Source organism: Erythrolamprus reginae, chromosome 7, assembly GCF_031021105.1.
Source record: "Erythrolamprus reginae isolate rEryReg1 chromosome 7, rEryReg1.hap1, whole genome shotgun sequence".
In the NCBI taxonomy this organism is placed as follows: Eukaryota; Metazoa; Chordata; class Lepidosauria; order Squamata; family Dipsadidae; genus Erythrolamprus; species Erythrolamprus reginae.
The window spans coordinates 34,652,432-34,674,452 of record NC_091956.1 but is presented as its reverse complement, the minus strand read 5'-3'; the positions used below and the strand labels follow the sequence as shown (position 1 = coordinate 34,674,452).

Sequence of the window (22,021 nt, the reverse complement as noted above, 5' to 3'; positions counted from 1 at the left end):
TTTTGGAAGTTAAGCAATAGAGGCTGATTTGGAGGGAAATTGAATATTAAACTAGATTGGGATTATATACCATATTTTTCAGAGCATAAAACATACCAGAGAATAAGACGCACCTTAGTTTTGGGGAAGGAAAATAGGGAAAAGAATCCGCTTACCAGGTATTCATCTGGCTAGCGTCCTTAGCCAGCACATTATTTTATCCCCTGGCTAAGGCTTTAAATAAAATTTATTTGGAGAGAGTAACAATGAAAGAGCTTGCAAGCCAATAAGAACTGGGAACATTGTTAGCAATTGGTTAGGGCTGGAAAGAAACTTATTTGGAGCAAGTTAGAGCAATGAAAAAACCCTGCAAAGACTTAGAGCTTAGAAAACATTCTTTGCAGAAAGAAACAATGAAAAAGCCTGCAAGATAAGAGCTGGGAAAATTGTTAGCAGCTAGTTAGGGATGGGGGGAAAATACGCACTCAAATTATCAGCCTCTTTTAGGGAGGAAAAAGGTGCTTCTTATACTCTGAAAAACACGGTACCCAGAGTTAAGAATTATGTACAGAAATTATATAAAAATAAGGACCATGCCAAAGATTTGGATAGTCTTTAAAAGATAAGGGAATGTGTCATCAGTCTGTTCAATGTGAGAAGAGTTAAAATAAAAAGCACTGAAGGAAAGGCAAAGAAGGAGAAAGAAGAAATAGTGAAGGAAGAGATGAGGGAGTGGAGGGAAATGAGAGGAGAGAAAAGGTGTAAGAAGGTAGAAGGAGAGATAGAGGTAGAGGGAAGGGAATGTAACGAAAGGAAGATAAACAGACTGATGGACTAATACAAAGTAAGATACTGAAATATGGTTGACTGGATAAAATGTATAACTGTGTATATTATTAATGAATTTTAAGGTATATGTATTGATATATATGTATATAGAACTAAGGAAGAGAAAAAAAATTGACACACAAAAAAGATATTAGAAGCTGCTCCAAGGCCAAATGGGTCAGGATGTATGAAATGGAAGCAGGAGAGATTGGACAGCTGAGACCTTCCAACAACTTTAACTTTATAGGCCTAGCCCTCTGTTACTACAATAATTCTAAAGTCCATCAGAAATGAGTATGGTATATCAATGGATCTAAATATGAAGTTTTTCCATTATTAAATTAAGGTGAGTTCTAATAAATCTGAGAACATTTTAACATTTTATGTGAAATCTTCCACAACTAATTCAATCCTTCTCTAGTTATTTGTCATATTGGTGGATCATGAACAATAATGGTCAATGCTTCTTTTTCAACCAGACAATTCAGAAATAAGAAAAAAGTAAAATATTTCACTGCTGTTATAAAATCTGTTCAAGTAAAATTAAATGTTTGTTTACAGTGAACTTTTATTTTAGTAAGGAATCCATGGACTTTTTGTTATTTTAATCATGTTTAGATAGAGTAATGTGAATAGAATTAGAAGAAACTTGCAAAAGAAAGAATACTTTTGTGTATGTCTTAAGAATTAGAAGGAATTATATTCACATGTTTTAAGCTTCCTGAAGCTTCTTATTAACTGTGATAAACACTGTGTTCCTAAAGGAACAAGAACAAATGGAAACAATCATTCCATTGAACAAAGAGTTACATAAAAACATTAGTTGTAAAATAAAAATATGGATATCATTCTGGTATACTGTCAGTATAATTTTTGTTTTTCATATTGCCAATCATATTAGATAACTTTTTAAATATAAAATGTAAGTCCTACTCTCTAAAGCCATTTTGAGAAACATGCTCTCTACTATCTATTCCACAGTCAGCCAGTCTGTTTATGGCGAAGATATTGAAAGCCATAGCACATTTAACCTACCCATGTATACTTGAGTATAAGTCGGCCCGATTATAAGCCGAGGCACCTACTTTTGCCACAAAAACTGGGAAAATGTATTGACTCCAGTATAAGTCGAGGGTGGAAATTGCAGCGGCTACTGGTAACTTATAAAAATAGAAACCAATAAAATTACATCAACTGAGGCGTCAGTAGATTAAATGTTTTAGAATATTTATTTCAAAGAAAAACAGTAAACTAGCTCTGTAAGTTTAAAAGAGCGTAAACAGATATATGTCCCCCCAAGGCAGGTATAGGCAAAAAAAAATGCAAGTACTTACCTCAATCCCCCGCTGCTCCTGCTGGTTTGGGTTAGGGTTAGGGTACCTGGCCTCTTCTTGCCTCAAAGAGATACAATTTCCCTCTCTATTTACTATTACTGAACATCCAAAATATACTATTTAATTCTATGTATATATGCCATATGTGCACATACATATTACACACAGGCACACAAAAATATACTGTACATTATCTACTATATAAACTGTGTTCTTGTAAAATTATATACATTCAACCTCACTTACTGTAATAGGAAAAACAAACCCACTTTCTGCCACACAATTAACCATAACTAGAACATTACACAGGTCTTCAGATGTACCGGTACTTCCCTAGCTTGCACATCACTGTTAGAGCTAGGAAATGTCTTGGATTGAGTAAAATGTGGTGATTCTCACTTAACAACAAATTACACAGTCAATACTGTACTGGTTTTTATTTAAGGTTACAAAGCAAATGAAGAATCATTTTGAGTACTGTATTCTCTAAAATTTCTTCAGTGAGATCCATAGCTTATCTGGCAAAAGATTTTTCACTTGGCAGGAGGGGAAAAATTTTGCACTCAGGTGGATAAGCAGAGAAAGCAGTTCCCAAGTGCACGTAATTAGGGTGCCTTAGAAGTTCATCCTTTCCAAGCCTTGAGTAAAAGATTATACTATGTAAATGGCAAAAAAAGGAAAGAGGATTATCTAAAGTTCAGAAATAGATCAGAGTTATATACTACATGAGTACAGCATTCAACCTATTAATTTAGGCTTGGGTGAGAACAAACTTTCTAGCTGAACAAAGAAATTTAAAGGAAAAAAACTTTTTAGTGTTGACATTGGGCACAGCCAGACAGATGTCTTAAAAGGCAAACAAATTGTCAAAAAGCATGTTTTTTAAAAAATATAATATCTTGGTTGTTGAATTTAATTCTGCCTTGGTGCAGGGCAGTCCCGGCAGATGGGTGGCTGGCGAGGACCACGCGTTCCCATCCGCTGGGGTTGAAGGAAGGTTTAGGAACCCCCGCCCCATCGAGAAACGCCTTGACGGTGACATTCTGAGAGTTTTTGCCTCCCCACTCCAAAAACCCCACTTCTCAGTGCCCTGCCGAGGCTGAGAGGAGAGCAATTAAAAAAGGGACTCTCGGCTTGGGGTTTTCTCCCTGCTGAAATGTTTCTCTCGCCGCTGAAAAGTTGCACCACCGCCACCTCGCCCAACGCCGGCTTTGTCCTTGACTGGCAGAAGAAGAAGAAAAAAAATGTGTCCTTTCCCGCGGCTCTCTTCCCCGCAAATTCAAAAGTGAGATTAAAAGCCCCCGTTTTCTCTTGCATCTAAACAAAATTATCGGAGCGCATGGCGAGAGAAACATTTCAGCGGGGAGAAAATCCCAAGCCGAGAGTCCCTTTTTTAATTGCTCTCCTCTCAGCCTCGGCAGGGCGTCGAGAAGCAGGGTTTTTGGAGTGGGGAGGCAAAAACTCTCAGAATGTCACCACTGAGGCATTCCTTGATGGGGTGGGGGTCCCTCAACTTTCCTTCAATTACTGCCCACTCCGGTAATTTTCTTGCAGCAAGCAAAAGAAAATTACCGGAGCTGGTGGTGGGGGCTTCATGGTCACTCGCACCACTTTGGTGCGGCACGGTTGGGCTCTCCTTTTTTCCCCTGCTGCTGCCGTTGTCTGGGTACTCCTCAACTTTTTCCTCTCCTCCTTCCTAGCCTCGGGAGGTGGCCGCGTAAGGTTGGAGGGGAGCCAGGCAAGAGAGAGGGAAGCTCACCGAGGCCAGGAAGGAGGAAATAGGGAAAAAATAAGGAGTGCAGACACAGCAGCAGGAGGGCAAAAAAGGAGAGCCAAGACAGGTAATCCCGGAAGTGATTGCCGTCAGTCAGCTGAAGCTGCGTGCAGCTTCAGCAGAATGGTTCCATGCCCTCGTGGGTCCAGCCTACCCCTGCTGCCGGCGGTTGGCCCATTGCAGCGCCCGAGCGCCATCAGTGACTCGAGTATAAGTCTAGATCGGATTTTTCAGCACATTTTTGGGGCTGAAAAACCTGACTTATACTCGAGTATATACGGTAAGTTCATTTGTAATGTTTTATGTGACTGGTTTCTATATAAAGCTTTTTTTTCAACATGGTAAATCAGGCATCTTCATTTCCACATATTATTTTAGAGAATGCTTAAAAATTTGGTTTAGGGACCATTCCAATAAAATAAGACTACATTTTTCTATCTACCATCAGTTAATAAGTCCCAAATTAGTTCATGATTTTTTCTATGATAAGTAAAGATTGTGTTGTTAAAGTTTGGCGAGTCACCATATCTTTAAAAATATTTTAAAAATATTAAATATTTAATATTTTAAAAATATTAAATTTAAGCCAAGACTTTATTCATTTTAAAATATTGTTTGTAAAATGAGATACCATGAGAAAGAATTGAATCGTTGGTGTTATACATAAGTAACTGTTAAATTGGAAGGACCTAGACTAAAATTTAAAAAGGAACAAATAAAGCCAAAGTATGTTGTAAACTACCCTTTGTCACATCAAGGAAAAAATACGATGACTCTGTTCAAAAGCAAATTAACCCGAACCTGTTTTTCTATTTTTTGCACTCTTGTGTGCTAGAAAGAAGATTTGGGCTTTCTGTGTCATTGCAATTTGGTATTTAAAGTATTTCAAGAGTGCTATAATAAACCTAATCCTCAAACTCTCTTCATAAAATTTAATTTCTAGTCCCCTGATCACCCTTGTTACCTTTACATTTCTGAAAAGTTTCACAAAAGCTGAATCTTATTTAAGGTAAATACTATAGGTATTACCAGCTATGTTGTTTTTGTATTTCTGAGTAGCTGTTTTTTTTTTAAAAAATGCTCATCATCTTCCATCAAATAGATAAAGTATGGTATTTTTTATCCTTACAGATACGATTTGCCAGGAATATATGGATTAAATTTTGTTCTAAAAAACTCTCTTGGTGGTGGTGGCACAGCATCTCTGAGAAGTGACCCACAAGTAGGTATCTATTTATAAAGAATCATTCAACTGAGCTGTTCAGCAAAGCAAAGATTTCATAAACTGGCCTCAGTTTCAAATACGTGAGATTAAATATACAGGTGAAACTCAAAAAATTAGAATATCATGCAAAAGTTCATTTATTTCAGTAATGCAACTTAAAAGGTAAAACATAATATGAGACTCATTACATGCAAGGCAAGACAGTTCAAGCCAATGATTTGTCATAATTGTGACCAAGTGGACATTTGAATACTCCAAAATTCTTTTTTTCACACACACCCACAAACAAAAAACTCCAAACACACAAACACACATGCACACAACTTGCACCAAATCAACTACACACATGGAAGAACATGGAGCAGACATTATTGTGATTTGCAAATCATGCTTAATGTACACTCTTCTACCCACAGACCTCCAAAACGTCAAGGGCACTAAATGTAAACTTATCTATCTACTGAGAGAAAAAATAGAAAAATCTAGAGCAAAAACTGAACACCCTTATAGTTTAACAACTAAAATGAGAAACCCCAAAGCCCACAAAAAAACCAAGCACAAACAGAACACAGAAATGACCAAGCCACCTCTACACGAGACACACACACCCCAAAGACAGAAACAGCTAGACACATAAGACCCACAGAAAAAAGTATAAAACAAACACAAAACCTACGTCAAAACCAACTCACCCACATCCAACTCCACCAGCTACAAGCAACTAATACCAATAGAAGAAAACAAACAGGCAGCTGATGAAAAAACACTAACAGAATCCTCAATAAAATTGCACCACCAGATACCACCACGACAAAAAAGAACTCCCCAAACAACCCCAGCCAAAAGAATAAAAGGAGAGTGCTCGTAATTGGGTAATCAATTCTCAGGGGAACTGAATCTGCCATCTGCAGGCCGAACAATCAGTCCAGAGAGGTATGCTGCCTCCATAAAGCCTAAATCTCTGACATAACAGAAAAAATAACCAAGATAATAAAACCCACTGACTACTACCCCCTATTAGTATTCCATGTGGGAACAAATGATACAGGAAATGATCTGAAAACAACAATGAGGGACTACAACCAACTGGGCAACAAAATCAAAGACATAGGTGCACAAGTACCGGTAGTCTTTTTGTCAATACTACCTACGAGAGGACAGCACCTGATAAGAGAATGAAAAATTCTGCAACTGAACCACTGGCTAAAAGATTGGTGTCACCAAAGAAACTTTGGATTCTTCGATCATGGACTTCACTTTCTCCAGAATGGGCTTTTAGCAAGGAACGGGTTACACCTCACCAAGACTAGGAGGAATGTCCTTGGAAACTGACTGGCCCAACTCGTTAGAAGGGCTTTAAACTAATACCGTGTGCGGTGGGCAACCACATTCCAGAACCTTCAGGACCTATCACCAAACAAGGTCTCTCAGCAAACAAGGTCAGCAACGAACTAAACAGGGAAGGGAGACATACCCAAATACCAATCAGAAGACACAAAGGGCCCACCCAAAATCAGGCACAAAGAACTCAAACGCCTCTATACAAATGCCTGGGGAACAAACAGGGGTAACTGGAAATACTAATCCACGAAGGTGAACCTGACATAGTTGAAATAATTGAAATCTGTTGGAACAAAATACATGACTGGAACACACAGATTAAAGGATACAAACTTTTCAAAAAATAATAGATCACACAAAAAAGGAGGTGGAGTTGCACTGTATTTAAAGGACCATTATAACGCCACAGAGATACAAGTAACAAGAGAAGAAAACCCACTTGAAATCATATGGGTCAACATTAAAGAAAAAAAGTGTGACATAAAAATGGAGTGTACTACAGACCAAACCAAACAGAAACAATGGACAGCCCTTTCAACAATCAGCTAACGCACATATGCAAAAAAACCAACATAGTAATAATAGGAGACTTTAATTACCCAGATATTAACTGGAAAACCAATTCTGCACCAAGTAAAAAATCAAACAAATTTCTAACATGCCTTGCAAACAACTTCATAGTCCAAAAAGTCGAGGAGGGAACTAGAGGGGCAGCCACACTGGACTTAATTGTCACAAACAGAAAAGAAGTGATAGTAGGAATTGAAACAGATGGAGCGCTGGGTGAGAGTGACCACACCATTCTCAAGTTCAATATAATATTAACACAAACAATTGGACCCAACAACACCAAAGTCCCAGATTTTAGAAAAGCAGACTTCAATATACTGAGAGAAAACCTGAGAGAGGTCCCTTGGACAAAAGTCCTAAAGGGAAAAACCGCCCAAGAAGCTTGGGAGACTTTAAAAACTATGATCATAAAAGCCCAAAACAATGCTATCCTGATGAAAAAGAAATACACAAAATCCCAAAAGAAACCAGTATGACTGCACAAAGACCTTACATACAAGCTGAATTAAAAAAAAACCAAATACAATAAATGGAAAGAAGGACACATAACTTAGGCAGAGTACCAACAGACAGCCAGAATCTGCAAAGAAAAATCAGGACAGCAACGGCCCAGTATGAACTAAGCCTAGCAACAAAAGTCAAAGACAGTAAAGAAAGTTTCTTCCAACACATAAATAGCAAAAAAAAAAACCAAAACCAAAGAAATAGTTGGTCCACTAAAAAAATATGGCAAAGAGGTAACAGACAACAAAGAGAAAGCAGAAGTAATCACCACATTCTTTGTTTCACCAAGAAACTGCAAACCAACAAACCTGTAACGCAGCTGCAGAAATCAAAACTGGAACAATTCTCCACTTTAATAAGAGCACAGTAAAAGACCACCTGTTGGAACTCAATGAGTACAAATCACCAAGGGCAGATGGACTACACTCCAAAGTCCTAAAGGAACTAGCAGATGTCATCGCTGAACCTCTGCAAAATAAAGAAAAGTGGGATAGACAGTAACGCAACAAGATGGATTGAAAACTGGCTGACTAACCGCACCCAATGAGTAGTCCTCAATGGGTCTATGTCCACATGGAGAGAGGTAGGCAGCAGGGTACCACAGGGATCAGTCCTAGGCCCAGTACTCTTTAACATATTCATCAACGACCTAGATGAGGGAATAGAGGGGAAATTAGTTACCATATTTTTCGGTGTATAAGACGCACCGGTGTATAGGATGCACCTAGATTTTAGAGGAGGAGAACAAGGAAAAAAGTATTTAAACCAAATGGTGTAGTATTAAATAGTAATAGTAGAATAGAATAGAATACAGTAGTCCCTCGCTATACCGCGCTTCACCTACTGCGGCTTCACTTCATCGCGGGTTTCTGAGGAAGTCGATAGGCAGATTTAAACAGCCCGCCGAACTCGATCGGCAGGTTTTTCAAAAATAAAATAAAATCTAAAATTGTAAATACTGTATTTAAATACTGTACCTAAAATAAATACTATGTGGGAAGGGTTTATAAACACTTAAAACAATGAAAACTTACCAAACAATTACAATATAAATACTTAAATAAGTACTATCAGTCGATAAATTCCCCATCGCGGATTTCACCTATCGCGGCCAGGTCTGGAACGTAACACCAGCGATAGGTGAGGGACTACTGTAGAACAGAACAGAATATAATTCTTTATTGGCCAAGTGTGATTGGACACACAAGGAATTTGTCTTGGTGCATATGCTCTCAGTGTACATAAAAGAAAATATAGATATGTCAAGAATCATGTGGGTACAACACTTAATCATTGTCATAGGATCAAATAAGCAATGAAGAAACAATCAATATTAATAAAAATCTTAGGATAGAGGCAACAGGTTACAGTCATATAGTCCTAAGTGGGAGGAAATGGGTGATAGGAATGATGAGAAAAAACTAGTAGTAATAGTAGTGCAGACTTAGTAAAATGTTTGACAGCGTTGAGGGAATTATTTGTTTAGTAGAGTGATGATGTTCGGGGGGAAAAATGTTCTTGTGTCTAGTTGTCTTGGTATACAGTGTAATAGTAACCTCTTCAGCCACAAGGGGGTGGGTTTGTGGCTCCTGGTGTTTTCTGTGGGAAATGTCTCCCTTTCTTCTTTCCTTCCTTCCTTCCTTCCTTCCTCTCTTTCCCTCCCTCTCTCTTTCCCTTTTCTTTCTTTCTCTCCACTTCTCTCTCTCTTTTCCCTCTTTCTCATTTCTATGTACCTCCCCCTTTTTGCTCTCATTTGTTTCTCTCTCCCCCCCTTTTTGCTCTCATTTCTCTCACTTTCATTTCTGTTTTTCTCTCTCTTTCCTCTTCTCCGTTTTTCTTTCTCTCTCCTTCTCTCTCATTTGTTTCCCTCTTTTCCCTCTCTCATGCTCTCTCTCTCAATCTTTCCCTCATTTCTCTCTCCCTCTCTCCCTTTCATTTCTGTTTTTCTCTTCCCTCTCCCTCGCTTTTTCCTTCTCATCCCTTCTCTCTCTCATTTGTTTGTTCTTCCTCTCCCCTGTTCTTTCCCTCCATCAGTTTCTCATTTTTCTCCTTCTCCTTTTCTCTCACATTCCCTCCCCCTCTCACTTTCCTCCCCCCACTCTTTCCCTCTGTCTCTCTGGGGACAAGTCAGCAGCCTACCCCACTTCTTCTTAGCTTGTCCTCTGAGGTTGAGTGGAGCGCGTGGAATCCAGCTGGCTTTGATCCTTCGACGGGATGGGGCTCGGCTCCCCACCCTAGTTTCCCACCTTCAGGGGTCCTTTTGGGAGGGTGCAGAGGTCAGCAAAGATCCTCCGAACAGAGGGCACCAGCTGCAGAATTCCCGAGCTGAGGAAGCTTTGTTCGGAGAGCCTTCACTGACTGCTGCACCCTCCCAAAGATGCCCCCGAAGGCAGGAGATGGGGTTGGGGGCTGATGGAACCCCGTCCGCCAGATGATCGAAGCTGCCCTGCGTACTCCTCCACCAGCTGGATGCTACACGTCCCACTCATCTCTGGGGCCGAGCTGTCAGCCTCCAACTGATGACTACTGGGCAGCCTTGGGGACAGCCGCCGCCGCTGCTGGGGCAGTGCCGGCAGGGCCCCTGGGAGGAACGCCTGGAAAGGCCGCCGCCGGGCAGTTGAGGCAGGGTGTATGGCATCAGCTTCTAAGAAGCAGGCGGATGTCCCCTCAAAGTATCCAGCCAGCAGAAGAGCCCGCGGGGAAGCTTCGATCATCCGGAGGGATGGGGCTCAGCTCCATCAGCCCCCATCCTAATTTCCCACCTTTGAGGGCACCTTTGGGAGGGTGCAGCGGTTAGGGAAGGTGCTCCGAGCAGAGGGCGCCAGCTGCAGAATTCCCGAGCTGAGGCAGCTTTTCTCGGAGCGCTTTCACCAACCGCTGCACCCTCCCAAAAGGGCCCCGAAGACAGGAGATTGGGGTGGGGATTGATAGAGCCGAGCCCTGTCCTATCAGATGATCGAAGTCGCCCCATGGGTTCGTCCACCGGCTGGATGCATTGAGGTGACACCCGCCCACCTCTCCAAAGCTGCTACCACAAACCCCACTCATCCCTGGGGCTGAGCCATCGGTCTCCAGCCGACGACTGCTGGGCAGCCTTGGGGATACCTCCGTGGCTGCTGACCCCCGCCCCACATCCGGTGTATAAGACGCACCCGTTTTTTGATGCAGCTTTTTGAGATAAAAAGCTGCCTCTTATACACCGAAAAATATGGTAAATTCGCAGACAACACCAAACTGGTGGGAGTGACCAATACCACAGAGAATAGGCTCAGGATATAGACTTGTACAGTGGACACAAATAAACAAAATGAAGTTAAATGTAGAGAAAAGTAAAATCCTACACCTTGATAAAAAAAACAACCATACATACAAACTGTTATACCGGGCTTCACGTTATGAGCCCTAATTAAATCAGAAATGGAAATTCAAACACACACACTGTTATAAAGTAAACAGAAACACAGTTTATTCAAAGTAAAGCTGTGCACACGCACTTTAACCCTGCTATTCCCCTCAAAATGAAGTTCGAGACTCTATAAAAATTTTCACTGCATATCTGAAACTTGAAATTCCATGACTTTGTATCATTTCAGGGGTTCTTTCTAAGGGTGGTGTGGGGTTTTTTTGGGGGGGGGGTGCATAGTTTTTGCTGGGCAAAAAAAGTTACCAATGTTACCCTCTGGGTCCTTTTAGACCCGGAGTATAAAACGGTTGGTTATAGCTATTGGAATGGTCTTTTTGCATACTTTTTTCACTAGTATACTAATTTGAACTTTTCTGAACACAATGAACTGAAAATTGAAGTGAAAAAATTTAATGCTTATTTGTTTATTTTGCTCATAATAGCACGCCGCCGCTCCCCCCCCCATTTTTGTGCAATTTTGTTCATTTTTATCTAGATTAGGCTGCAAAATCAGACTTTTTATGACCATCTTTGGCATTGGCCTACTAATTTGAACATTTCTGAACACAAGGAAATGAAAATTGAAATGAAAAAAGTGATGCTTATTTGTTTATTTTGCTCAGAAAAGGGCCTTCCCCCCACCCGGCTGTGTGCACAATTATTTCAGTTTATATATATATAAGGCTTCCAATTTTTTGAAATAATTGTGCACACAGCACAATCTAGGATGGTGTAGGGTCTCCTGCACTAGCAGGAGGTTGGACTAGGAGCCACAGGATCCCTTCCAACACAACAAACCAACAAGCAATAAATAAATAAAGGAGTACAGCTGATCAATAAAACAAGCATTGTACATAGAACAACACCAGGCGTCTGAAAAGTATAAACACGCATATGTATTCAGAACTTGGTTTCACCCCTACTGCAGCAATTATAAATAAATAAATTACTGCATCAATGCCACATGGCATGGAAGCTATCAGCCTGCAGCACTGCTGAGGTGTTATGGTAGACCAGGATGCTTCAATAGCAGACTTCAGATCTTCTGCATTGTTTCTCATCTTTCTCTTGGCAATGCCCCATAGATTCTCTATGGGGTTCAAATCAGGCAGACGTTGCCACTCCTGTCACTACCAGTGCGGTGCCACTCCCGTTACTACCAGTGTGCTGAGATGCACATGCGTAGCTTTGGGTATCTGGTGTGCGCGTCTCAGGGAGATTTTGCTTCTGCACATACACAGAAAGATGAGAAACATAAAAACCGAACAATAAGATAGCTCCCCAAATCAACAGTGTGGAAATTTTTGCATCTCATTTAGAAACCAAGAACCCAGAATATAGAGGAAGAAAGGAGAGGCACACACTGCAAGATGCTTGAAGTCCAGTATGAAGTTTCCACAGTCTGTGTTGATTTGGGGAGTCATGTCATCTGCTGGTGTTGGTCTACTGTGCTTCATTAAGTCCAGGTTCAAAGCAGCCATCTACCTGGAGATTTTGGAGCACTTCCTGCTTCCTTCCACAGGCAAGCTTTATGGGGATGCTGACTTCAATTTTCCAGCAGGACTTGGCACCAATGTTCCCTCTAATTTTTTTCTGGTGTGTGTGTGTGTAAAAGTATAGTGTTTGAGCAGCACATTTTCATACCTGAGCACCTGAATTTTTGGGTTGAGGGGCTCGCCATTGGCTTGGCGTGGTGGGACACAAAAATTTCCACCAGCTGTCATAGGGTACAAATAAGCAGTCAGGAAACAAAGAGTAAGGTTTGTTTTCTGCAAGGGGTTACTATATGTATGAAAAATAAAGGTGAGATAAAGTGATTGCAAAATGTAACAATATCAAATAAAACCCTTAAGCAAGAGGTCTTTCTCAGACTGAATATTATGGTGTACTTTTTTGTCTTTATTTCAGGATCTAATGGCATTTGTCTTCCTTGTAAGACTAATTTAGGTTTCCCTCTTTGAAAGGTAATTGGTGGGAAGACACAGGAATGCATGATGGAAAAAAGGCTCCCCCCCCCCCCCACCTGCAGATCTGGTTGAACACTTCCCATGTTCCATTGCTAGCATAGTTGTACAGCAAGAATGTAGATAGGTACATATAAATTAAGCACAGAAGGGGTGTGCAACCAGAGTTTTTAATGAATTACAAAGGTACTTCATAGTTACCTTCACAAAAGCAACAAGAAAGTTTAATCCTTTAGTGACTAGCCAGTATATAGTTGAGTTCATGCAGTTGAACCTAAATGAATGTTTAGCCCTCTGAAATACCTGCGGCTGTGATTTCTTGCACTTCCCTCCCAAGAATAACCTCACTGACCTCAACAGAACTTTCTCCCAGCAGATATACTTGGACTCTTCAAATTCCTGTTATACATAGTGCACATTATATGGAAACTCTAGGAACTGTAATCTAGAGGCCTTGAGAGGAACAGTGTTGGTGGCGGATTCTGGAGGCAAATCAGAATAAAGGGACAAGGAAAGCTGAAATGGCAATCCATTTGACTTTAATTTGCTGAGAGCTCACTGCAGTTTCTGCCCAATCCATTCCCTTTTTTACGAAGCGAGAAAGCTCTTTCTATCCATCATCATTGCTTGAGCCCAAAGACGAGCTTCTCTCCCACACACACCCGTCCCCTACAGCCAGTGGTTGCATCCATTTGCCAGGACGCTACTTCTAAGGCTTTTTTTTGCAAGTTCGGTTCTGCCCACCCCTTTTTGGAAAATGCTCACATTTTCTTTACTTTCTTTTTACCCAAGGCAGCTTCTACTCCTCTGGCGTGCCCTTTCCAGAAGATGCAAATTGCCCACAATCAGGAAGTAAAGCCAGAGCGCACAGTAGCCTCTGCAAGGTGCCCGAGGTTCCTCTCTGCAGTGCAAGCAGGACTGGCTGAGGCGAGAATGAGCCTCAATGATTCTTCTTGGTTAGGTTTCCACTTCCTATTTTTAAGTTCCAAAAACTGCGTGACTGCATTCTCAGATAGGCTCCTTCTGGGCTGCGGGCTCACTCTTCTTTTCCCCAGCCAGTGCTGTGTGGCAGTTTGTTGTTGCATGCGTGGTCGCGCAGCTTAGAGGGAACAGTGCTTGGCACCTGCCCACACTGCCAAAAGCACCAAAATCTGGTTCAATGACCATAGGATTACTGTGCTTGATTTGCCAGCAATCTTGCCTGGCCTGAACCGATAGAGAATTATGTTGCATTACTGAAATAAATGAACTTTTGCATGCTATTCTAATTTTTTGAGTTTCACCTGTATATAGAGGGATATAGAAAAATATATAGTCTCTGTATTTATCCCAAAATTGGTTTCTAGTTAATAGTATTTCAGAAAACAAATCAATTAATCTTTAAGATACAACACGTCAACTTATTGTTTCTTATAACATACTTGAAAAGCAGAATCTAACTATTATTTTTATGTTACATAGTTCCTTTTATTGGCCAAGTTTGTATTATAATATCAATGAGACTTCAGTCTCATATAATTTCGCTCTAAATTTCTGAATCTATTATAAACAACATTCAAAGTTTTCTTTTTGCAGATTTTTCCTTTTTCCATATTGGCTTTTTGCAAATGAGGAATAAATGCAAGAGCAATGTAAAGTCAGTATTTTAGCCACAGTGGACAATGTGCTGAAATTTTAAATCCTTTGTTTGATCATTGCTTCCATGTATTTTTTTAAAGTTCATTTTCTCTCTATTGATACAGTTGAAGTCCATGCCTATTTGCTATATGTATTATACAAGCCTATTAATCAGTAATGGGTTCTAAAACCCTTTGGGAGGAACCTCCCACTATCAGTGCTACCAGTTCTTAGAAACGGGCCAAACTGGAAGCAACCCACCACTGCTATGTATGTTATAGTAGGGGTAAATATCAGATTTATAATGCAGGTATCTAAGGAAGCAAGAAAGACAATCTTGTTCAGAAGTAGATTGAACTATTCTACAAGAGGTTGATGCTCAAATAGTGACACATTATTTGAGAAAAAAAATTGCTTTTCTCCTGGCTAAATTAGAACTAGTTTTTCCCCTTTATTTCTTTTACAGGGCAAGGCATTTGGACAAATGCTACTCGACTTCAAGATTAAAAATGTTCCAGATTTAAAATCTTTGATAGAATAACATTGTTTTTATTCCATTTTAAAATTGCAATATTTTAAATAAATTTTAAAAACAAAAGTTTTGGTGATGTTTATCTTCTAAGGATTTAACTGATTCCGAAGGTCCAGATATGAGAATGTTCTGAGTAATACCAGATCTGCTACTTTGTATATCACTGGTATTTCCTGTCTGCTGCATTCAGTGATGATCCTATTTATTTCTTGTGAATATAATTAAGCAATAAATTATAGAATTTTTTCCAAAAGATAACTACTGCTCTCAAGTAAAAACTGTTTCTCTTTCTCTACTGCTTGGTATTACAGACACAAAACTAGGCATACTGTGCCTAGTTATAACAGTGTCTAGTCCCTATGATAGTAAGATTTAATTTTGGCAAATCCAGTAGTATTTCATTATTCAAATTATATGGCCACCCAAAACAACAATAATGGAATACTACTGGATTTGCCATAATTAAATCTTACTACCATAGGGTCTAGACACTGTTCTTGTGTTTATCTGACATACAGTGATACCTTGTCTTACGAACTTAATTGGCTCCAGGATGAGGTTCGTAAGGTGAAAAGTTCATAAGACAAAACAATGTTTCCCATAGGAAAATGGAAAAGCGATTAATGCGTGCAAGCCCAAAATTCACCCCTTTTGCAAGCTGAAGTGCTCGTTTTCACGCTGGTGGTATTCCCCTGAGGCTCCCCTCCATTGGAAACCCCACCTCCGGACTTTCACGTTTTTGCGATGCTGCAATTTTGCTGAGGCTTCCCTCGCTGGGAAACTCCACCTCCGGACTTCCGTTGCCAGCCAAAGCGCCCATTTTCATGCTGGTGGGATTCCCCTTCAGCATCACAAAATCCGGAGGTGGAGTTTCCCATGGAGGGGAGCCTCAGGGGAATCCCACCAGCGTGAAAACAGGCACTTCGGCCTTCGGCTGGCAACGGAAGTCCAGAGGCGGGGTATCCCAGTGGTGGCAGCGGGTTCATAAGGTGAAAATAGTTTGGAAGAAGAGGCAAAAAAATCTTAAACCCCGGGTTCGTATCTCGAAAAGTTCGTATAGCGAGGTATCACTGTATTTTCTAATATGATAAACAAAGATGTTCGCTTTGTTTGCAAGCAGACATAAAATACTGAACAAAAAGCTTGTTTAAGTACAACTTAGCTATTGGATTTAACCAAAGATCTATAGTATGTACAGGTAATCCTTGACTTATAACAGTTCATTTAGTTACCATTTAAAGTTACAACAGCACTGAAAAAAAGTGGCTTACAACCATTTTTCACACTTATGACCATTGCAGTATCCACATGTGATTTACATTTGCATGCTTGACAACTGACTCCCATTTATGCCAGATGTAGTGACTCAGAGTCATGTGATCCACTTTTGCAACCTTCTGACAAGCAAAGCCAATGGAGGAACCAGCTTCACTTAACAACCATGTTATTAATTTAAGAACTGCAGCAATTCCCTTAACAAATGGATGAGAAAAATCATTAAGTGGGGCAAAACTCATTTAACAAATTTCTCACTTAGCAACATACATTGTGGCCTAAATTGTGTGCTGGCTCTGTTAAAAGTGTTATTGCTAACATGTTGTAAAACAGACTAAATAAATTTGGTTGACCATGTTAAACTGTAGAACATTAGGAAAGTGGGTTCCCAAAGCATCTGTCTTTATAAGAAAACTATACTCAGGATAGATAATCTCAATGTGAACAGAACAAAATGGTGCAATAGCAATAGCATACTGCTTCATAGTACTGCTTCTAAGCACTTTACAAAGTCAGCATATTGGCCCCAACAATCTGGAATTAACCTGTAACACTGCATTCTAACCAATGCACAGTTCTTCCCCTTTCTGAAATAGGCTCCAGATTGGCAAAGAAATAAGACGAAGCTGTATAATATCCTTTTATTCATTCAAGTTATATGTTGAATATACTCAAGGCATATTGGATTGGAAACATATGGTTTAAAACTGCAAAAAGAAATATAAATAACTGAATTATACTACACTACTTTGATACTTGAAAATGCAAATGATGCAGATGTTCTGATAATTAAAATCATGGTGTAGCATGAAAAAATGGGACTAATATTAAATATAAAGATTAATGACTGCAGAAACCAACCTTTGCATTTACAAAATTTTCATGTTGTTGAAGCTTTTGCCTTTTATATTTAACCATCAATAATAGCAGTAAAGAAGGTACCATAGTCTAACCCTTGATAGGATAGCAGTAAAAGCCTTAGAAAAGCTATTCGGAAGCCATATATGTACATCTACAAAGACTAGAATTGTACAGGCAATTAGTTTTACTGTGACAATATATTGAAGCAAAAGTTGGATCCTTAAGAAGCATAATAGAAATAGTATTGATGCTTTTGAACTTTGGTACTGGAGAAGATTCTTATTAATCTTCTCCAATATCAAAAAAGACAGATCATGCCAAACATTTTATTTCATTATTTGACAAAGTGGCTAAATTAGAGTATCAACGAAATATTGTGGATTTAGTATATTTAGACTTTGGTAAGCCATTTGACAAAGTAGACCACAATCTACATCTTGGTAAACTAGAAAAATGTGAGATAGCATCACCACTAGATGGATTTGTAACTGGCTAATAATGGCATTCAGCAAGTAGTCCTTTTTAAAAAAATATTTTTTAAATATTTTTTATTTACAAATATAAATACATAAAACAATACCAAGACAATAATCATACTCACAAAAACAAATAAAAACAGAAAAAACTCAACAAAACAATACGTCAATAGAAATACACATAATAAAATATGGGCGAGTGCACAGCAAGACTGTATAATGATCTGAACTACCGTGTTTCCCCGATAGCAAGACCCCCCCCGATTGTAAGACATATGGGGGGTTTCAGGGGGGTCAGCTAATATAAGCCATACCCCGAAAGTAAGACATATGTCTTACTTTCGGGGAAACACGGTATGAAGAGACAGTAGAACCTCGACATACGTCCCCCCCGCCGCCGTCGTTCCCCCCACCGCCGCCTGCAAGCGCTCTGCCAGGCGGCTCTCCCCGCTCCGCTCTTCGATATGCCGGAGAGCCGGAGAAGGGGGCGTCCGGACACCCCCCCACCCCCAGCAGAAGCCAGGGGGGTCCTTTCAAGCGGCGCTGGGCGAAAGAGGGCGGGCGGCCAGCAGCAGAAGGCGAGAGGTGCCTCCTTCTCCGGCTCTCCAGCAGATCGAGTGTGCGAAGAGGCACCTCTCACCTTCCGCCGCTGCTGGCCGCCCTCTTTCGCCCGGCGTCGCTTCGGAAGCCGCCGAGTGCCGTCAGGGGGGCGCTTGGCGACCACCACTTGGCGAGCGGAGAGGCGGTCGCCAAGCGCCCCCCTGATGGCGTTCGGCGGCTTCCAAAGCGACGCTGGGCAAAAGAGGGCGGCCAGCAGCGGCGGAAGGTGAGAGGTGCCTCTTCGCGCGCTCGATCTGCCGGAGAGCCGGAGAAGAAGGCACTTCTCGCCTTCTGCTGCTGGCCGCCCGCCCTCTTTCGCCCAGCGCCACTTGAAAGGACCCCCCCTTTCCACCCCTTGTCGCCCGACAAAGGAGAAACTTCTGCAAATCGTGCGCCGTCTCCAGCGCTCTCTCCGGGTCAGGTTGTGTGAAACAGGCCGGGGTTGGGGGAAGGGGAGAGGTAAGATATGTTTGGGGTTTTTTGCAACGCCGCTCCGTTGGGGAAAGAGGGAAGGTGGTTCGCTCGGAGTTGGGGCTGAACAGAAGTGCGTGGAGAAGCCCAACCTTGGGGTGGGGTGGGGGAGAAGGGAGAGCTAGGAGGGCCATTGTGCATTGCCAGGTGGTGGGGGTCTCCCCCAGTTCAAAAGGTGCCTTGGCTGGAAGAGTAGCTGGTTTCCAGGGCATAAACTGGCTCGCTTCCGGGGATGGTGCACATCCGCTCACTTGCAGGGAAACAGCTTTGGGGCTAAAGAGGCGCTCCGGGCGCAAGATTGTATCCCGAGTAGTAATTCCATTTACTGCTCCGATGTGCCTCGCTGCAGGCTTTCTGTCAACGAAATAACAGCAACATGTTCTCGGAAGCCACCGCCTCTTCCCCTGCCTCGCTGCCCCTTGTCTCGGGCGACAAGGGGTGGAAAGAGGGGGGTGTCCGGAGCTGCGCCCTCCTTCGCCCGCCTCCTTTCCAATGTAAGACATACCCCGAAAGTAAGACATAGTGGGGCTTTTGGGGGTAAAAAGAAAGTAAGACACTGCCTTACTATCGGGGAAACACGGTATGTATATTCTCTTTAGCCAGGTTATAGCTAACTTTTAAAAATTCTATATAGCTTGTAAAATTTACAGAAAATGATAGAATATATATATATATATATATATATATATATATATATATATATATATATATATTTGTTTTCGTAAATTTTCACGGGTATATGTATGTAGATTGTTCTGAGTTCGGGTTTTGCCCTGTGTAATGTTTTGCATGTCTATGCGACGTTTCGGCGAAATCACATTCACCATCTTCAGGCTGTAGTTCCAATCTTTGTGTTGGAACTACAGCCTGAAGATGGTGAATGTGATTTCGCCGAAACGTCGCATAGACATGCAAAACATTATATATATATATATATGTAGATTGTTCTGAGTTCGGGTTTTGCCCTGTGTAATATATAATATATAAAATATTACACAGGGCAAAACCCGAACTCAGAACAATCTACATACATATACCCGTGAAAATTTACGAAAACAAATATATATATATATATATATATGTGTGTATATATATATATATATATATATATATATATATATATATATATATACACACACACGAAAGCATATACAGTGATCCCTCGATATTCGCGAGGGTTCCGTTCCAAGACCCCTCGCGATAATCGATTTTTCGCGATGTAGGGTTGCGGAAGTAAAAACACCATCTGCGCATGCGCGCCCTTTTTTTCATGGCCGTGCATGCGCAGATGGTGGAGTTTGCGTGGGCGGCGGGGAAGACCCAGGGAAGGTTCCTTCGGCCGCCCAGCAGCTGATCTGCTCGGTAGCGCAGCAGCAGCGAGCAGATGAAGATCGGGGTTTCCCCGCCGCCCACGCAAAGGGGAAACCCCGATTCGGCTCCTCGCTGCTACCGTGCTGCCGAGCAAATCAGCTGCTGGGCGGCCGAAGGAACCTTCCCTGGGTCTTCCTCGCTGATGCCCCCGCTCGCCCGCCAGCAAGAGGGGGAGAGATAGAGAAAGAGAGAGAAGGAAAGAAAGAGATGAGAGAGGGAGGAAGAGAGTGTGAGAGAGGAAGAAGCAAGATAGAGAAAGAGAGAGAGAAAGAAAGATGAGAAAGGAAGGAAGAGAGTGACATCATCGGGTGGGAAAAATCGCGATATAGCGTTTCGCGAAGAACGAGATCGCGAAAATCGAGGGATCACTGTATATATACACAGCTTGAAGGGATCTGATCTGATAGCTCAACTGCTAATCCTCTGCCTTACAAGCAGAGTCCACCGGATCAAATCCCAATAAGGAAGGGTGTGGCTAGCTGATGAGGCCAGAACAAGGCCGAAATGGGACCATCCTAGTCTCCCTTAATTTTAAAATTCCAGCTAAAAAAAGACGACGTTTCGACGAGGTCCCACTCGTCATCTTCAGGCTGGTGTTTCTGTCCTTGTTCTAGGGCGAACACTGCGAGACCTGAGATGCCTTCCTTCTATAAATACTGGTGGCTGGGTGTGGTTTGATGGCTCAGCAATTGCCTGCTGTGTAGAAACTTCCTGGTGAGTCAGTGGGGTAACATCTGGGGTCGTTGATGTAGCTGAGGTATGCTGATTAGTTCATGGTTGTAGATTAGGCATGATATCCTGAATAGTTGGAGCTTGCAGGCTACTTGATTGTTTTGCAATGTGTGTTCTGAGTCTGGTTTCTATGGCTGGGATACGTTTGAGGGCTGGTTTCCAGATGTCTGGTAAGCGGGAGGTATCATCCCGCTTGTTCATATTTTGGGGATGTTCGCCCTAGAACAAGGACAGAAACACCAGCCTGAAGATGACGAGTGGGACCTCGTCGAAACGTCACCAGAAATTTCCAAATCCTACACGGGAAGAAACCCGATTTTTCACGGGTACAGGTATATATGTATGTATCACATATTTTTTGCTGAAATTTTAAAATTAAGGGAGACTAGGATGGCACCATTTCGACCTTGTTCTGGCCTCATCAGCTAGCCACACCTTTACTGGGATTTGATCTGGCAGCTTCTGCCTTGTAAGGCAGAGAATTAGCAGCTGAGCCACCAGACCTGATCCCTTCAGCTCTCTACCAGGGAGGGGCTATATGTTTTTTTATGTCGGATCACCCTGGTATATTGAAGGAACGCCACAGCTCCTTTTTGCCTCTAGGCCCAACCCAGGGCCATTTCAAGGCAGTTAATTTATTCATAGCCGACAACTATATTCTGTATGTATCACATACATATATATATGTAGCATGAGAAACAAATGTTAGTCTTAATTAATAATTCATAACTTATATCTTATATATTCTAATAAGCTTTCACTAGGTGTGATTATTTTTTACATAGTCAATTACAACATACTTAGCAAATTTTATTCCTATTTTCAAGCCAATAATAGAATAGGTTCCAGCAATCATAAAAATGCGTTTCCTCGTTACCTTTTATTTCTAGAGTCAATTTGGTGATTTCTGCAGATTGTATAATTTTTTCTAATACTAGTTCTTCTTGTGGGGTTTCTTCCTTTTTCCATGATTGGGCAAAGGCTAGTCTTGTCGCAGTGGTAATGTAAATAATCAAGTATATGTGATTTTTGTTTAACTGTTGGCGAATGATTCCTAATAGAAAGCATTGTGGCCTTTTATCTATGTTTACCTCTAAAATTTCATCTATCGATTCCCATTTTTTTTCCTGAAGAGCTGGGCTTTTTCGCATTGCCACCATAGGT

At 41.3% G+C, this 22,021-nt stretch overlaps 1 protein-coding gene across 3 annotated transcripts in view; it reads left to right on the top strand.

Annotated features, from left to right (window-relative positions):
• LOC139170309 (uncharacterized) overlaps positions 1-15,137 on the top strand; it is a 197,050-nt gene extending 181,913 nt beyond the window's left edge. For 2 of the 3 annotated variants that reach the window (XM_070757320.1, XM_070757318.1), the window contains 2 exons: positions 5,047-5,137; positions 13,715-14,032. In XM_070757320.1, the coding sequence (XP_070613421.1) occupies positions 5,047-5,137; positions 13,715-14,026 (403 nt within the window). In that variant the 3' untranslated portion in view covers positions 14,027-14,032. Of the gene's footprint in view, positions 1-5,046; positions 5,138-13,714; positions 14,033-15,005 lie in introns of those variants that run through there. The other variant, XM_070757319.1, reaches the window with a different exon arrangement.
• Positions 15,138-22,021: the final 6,884 nt, after the last annotated feature.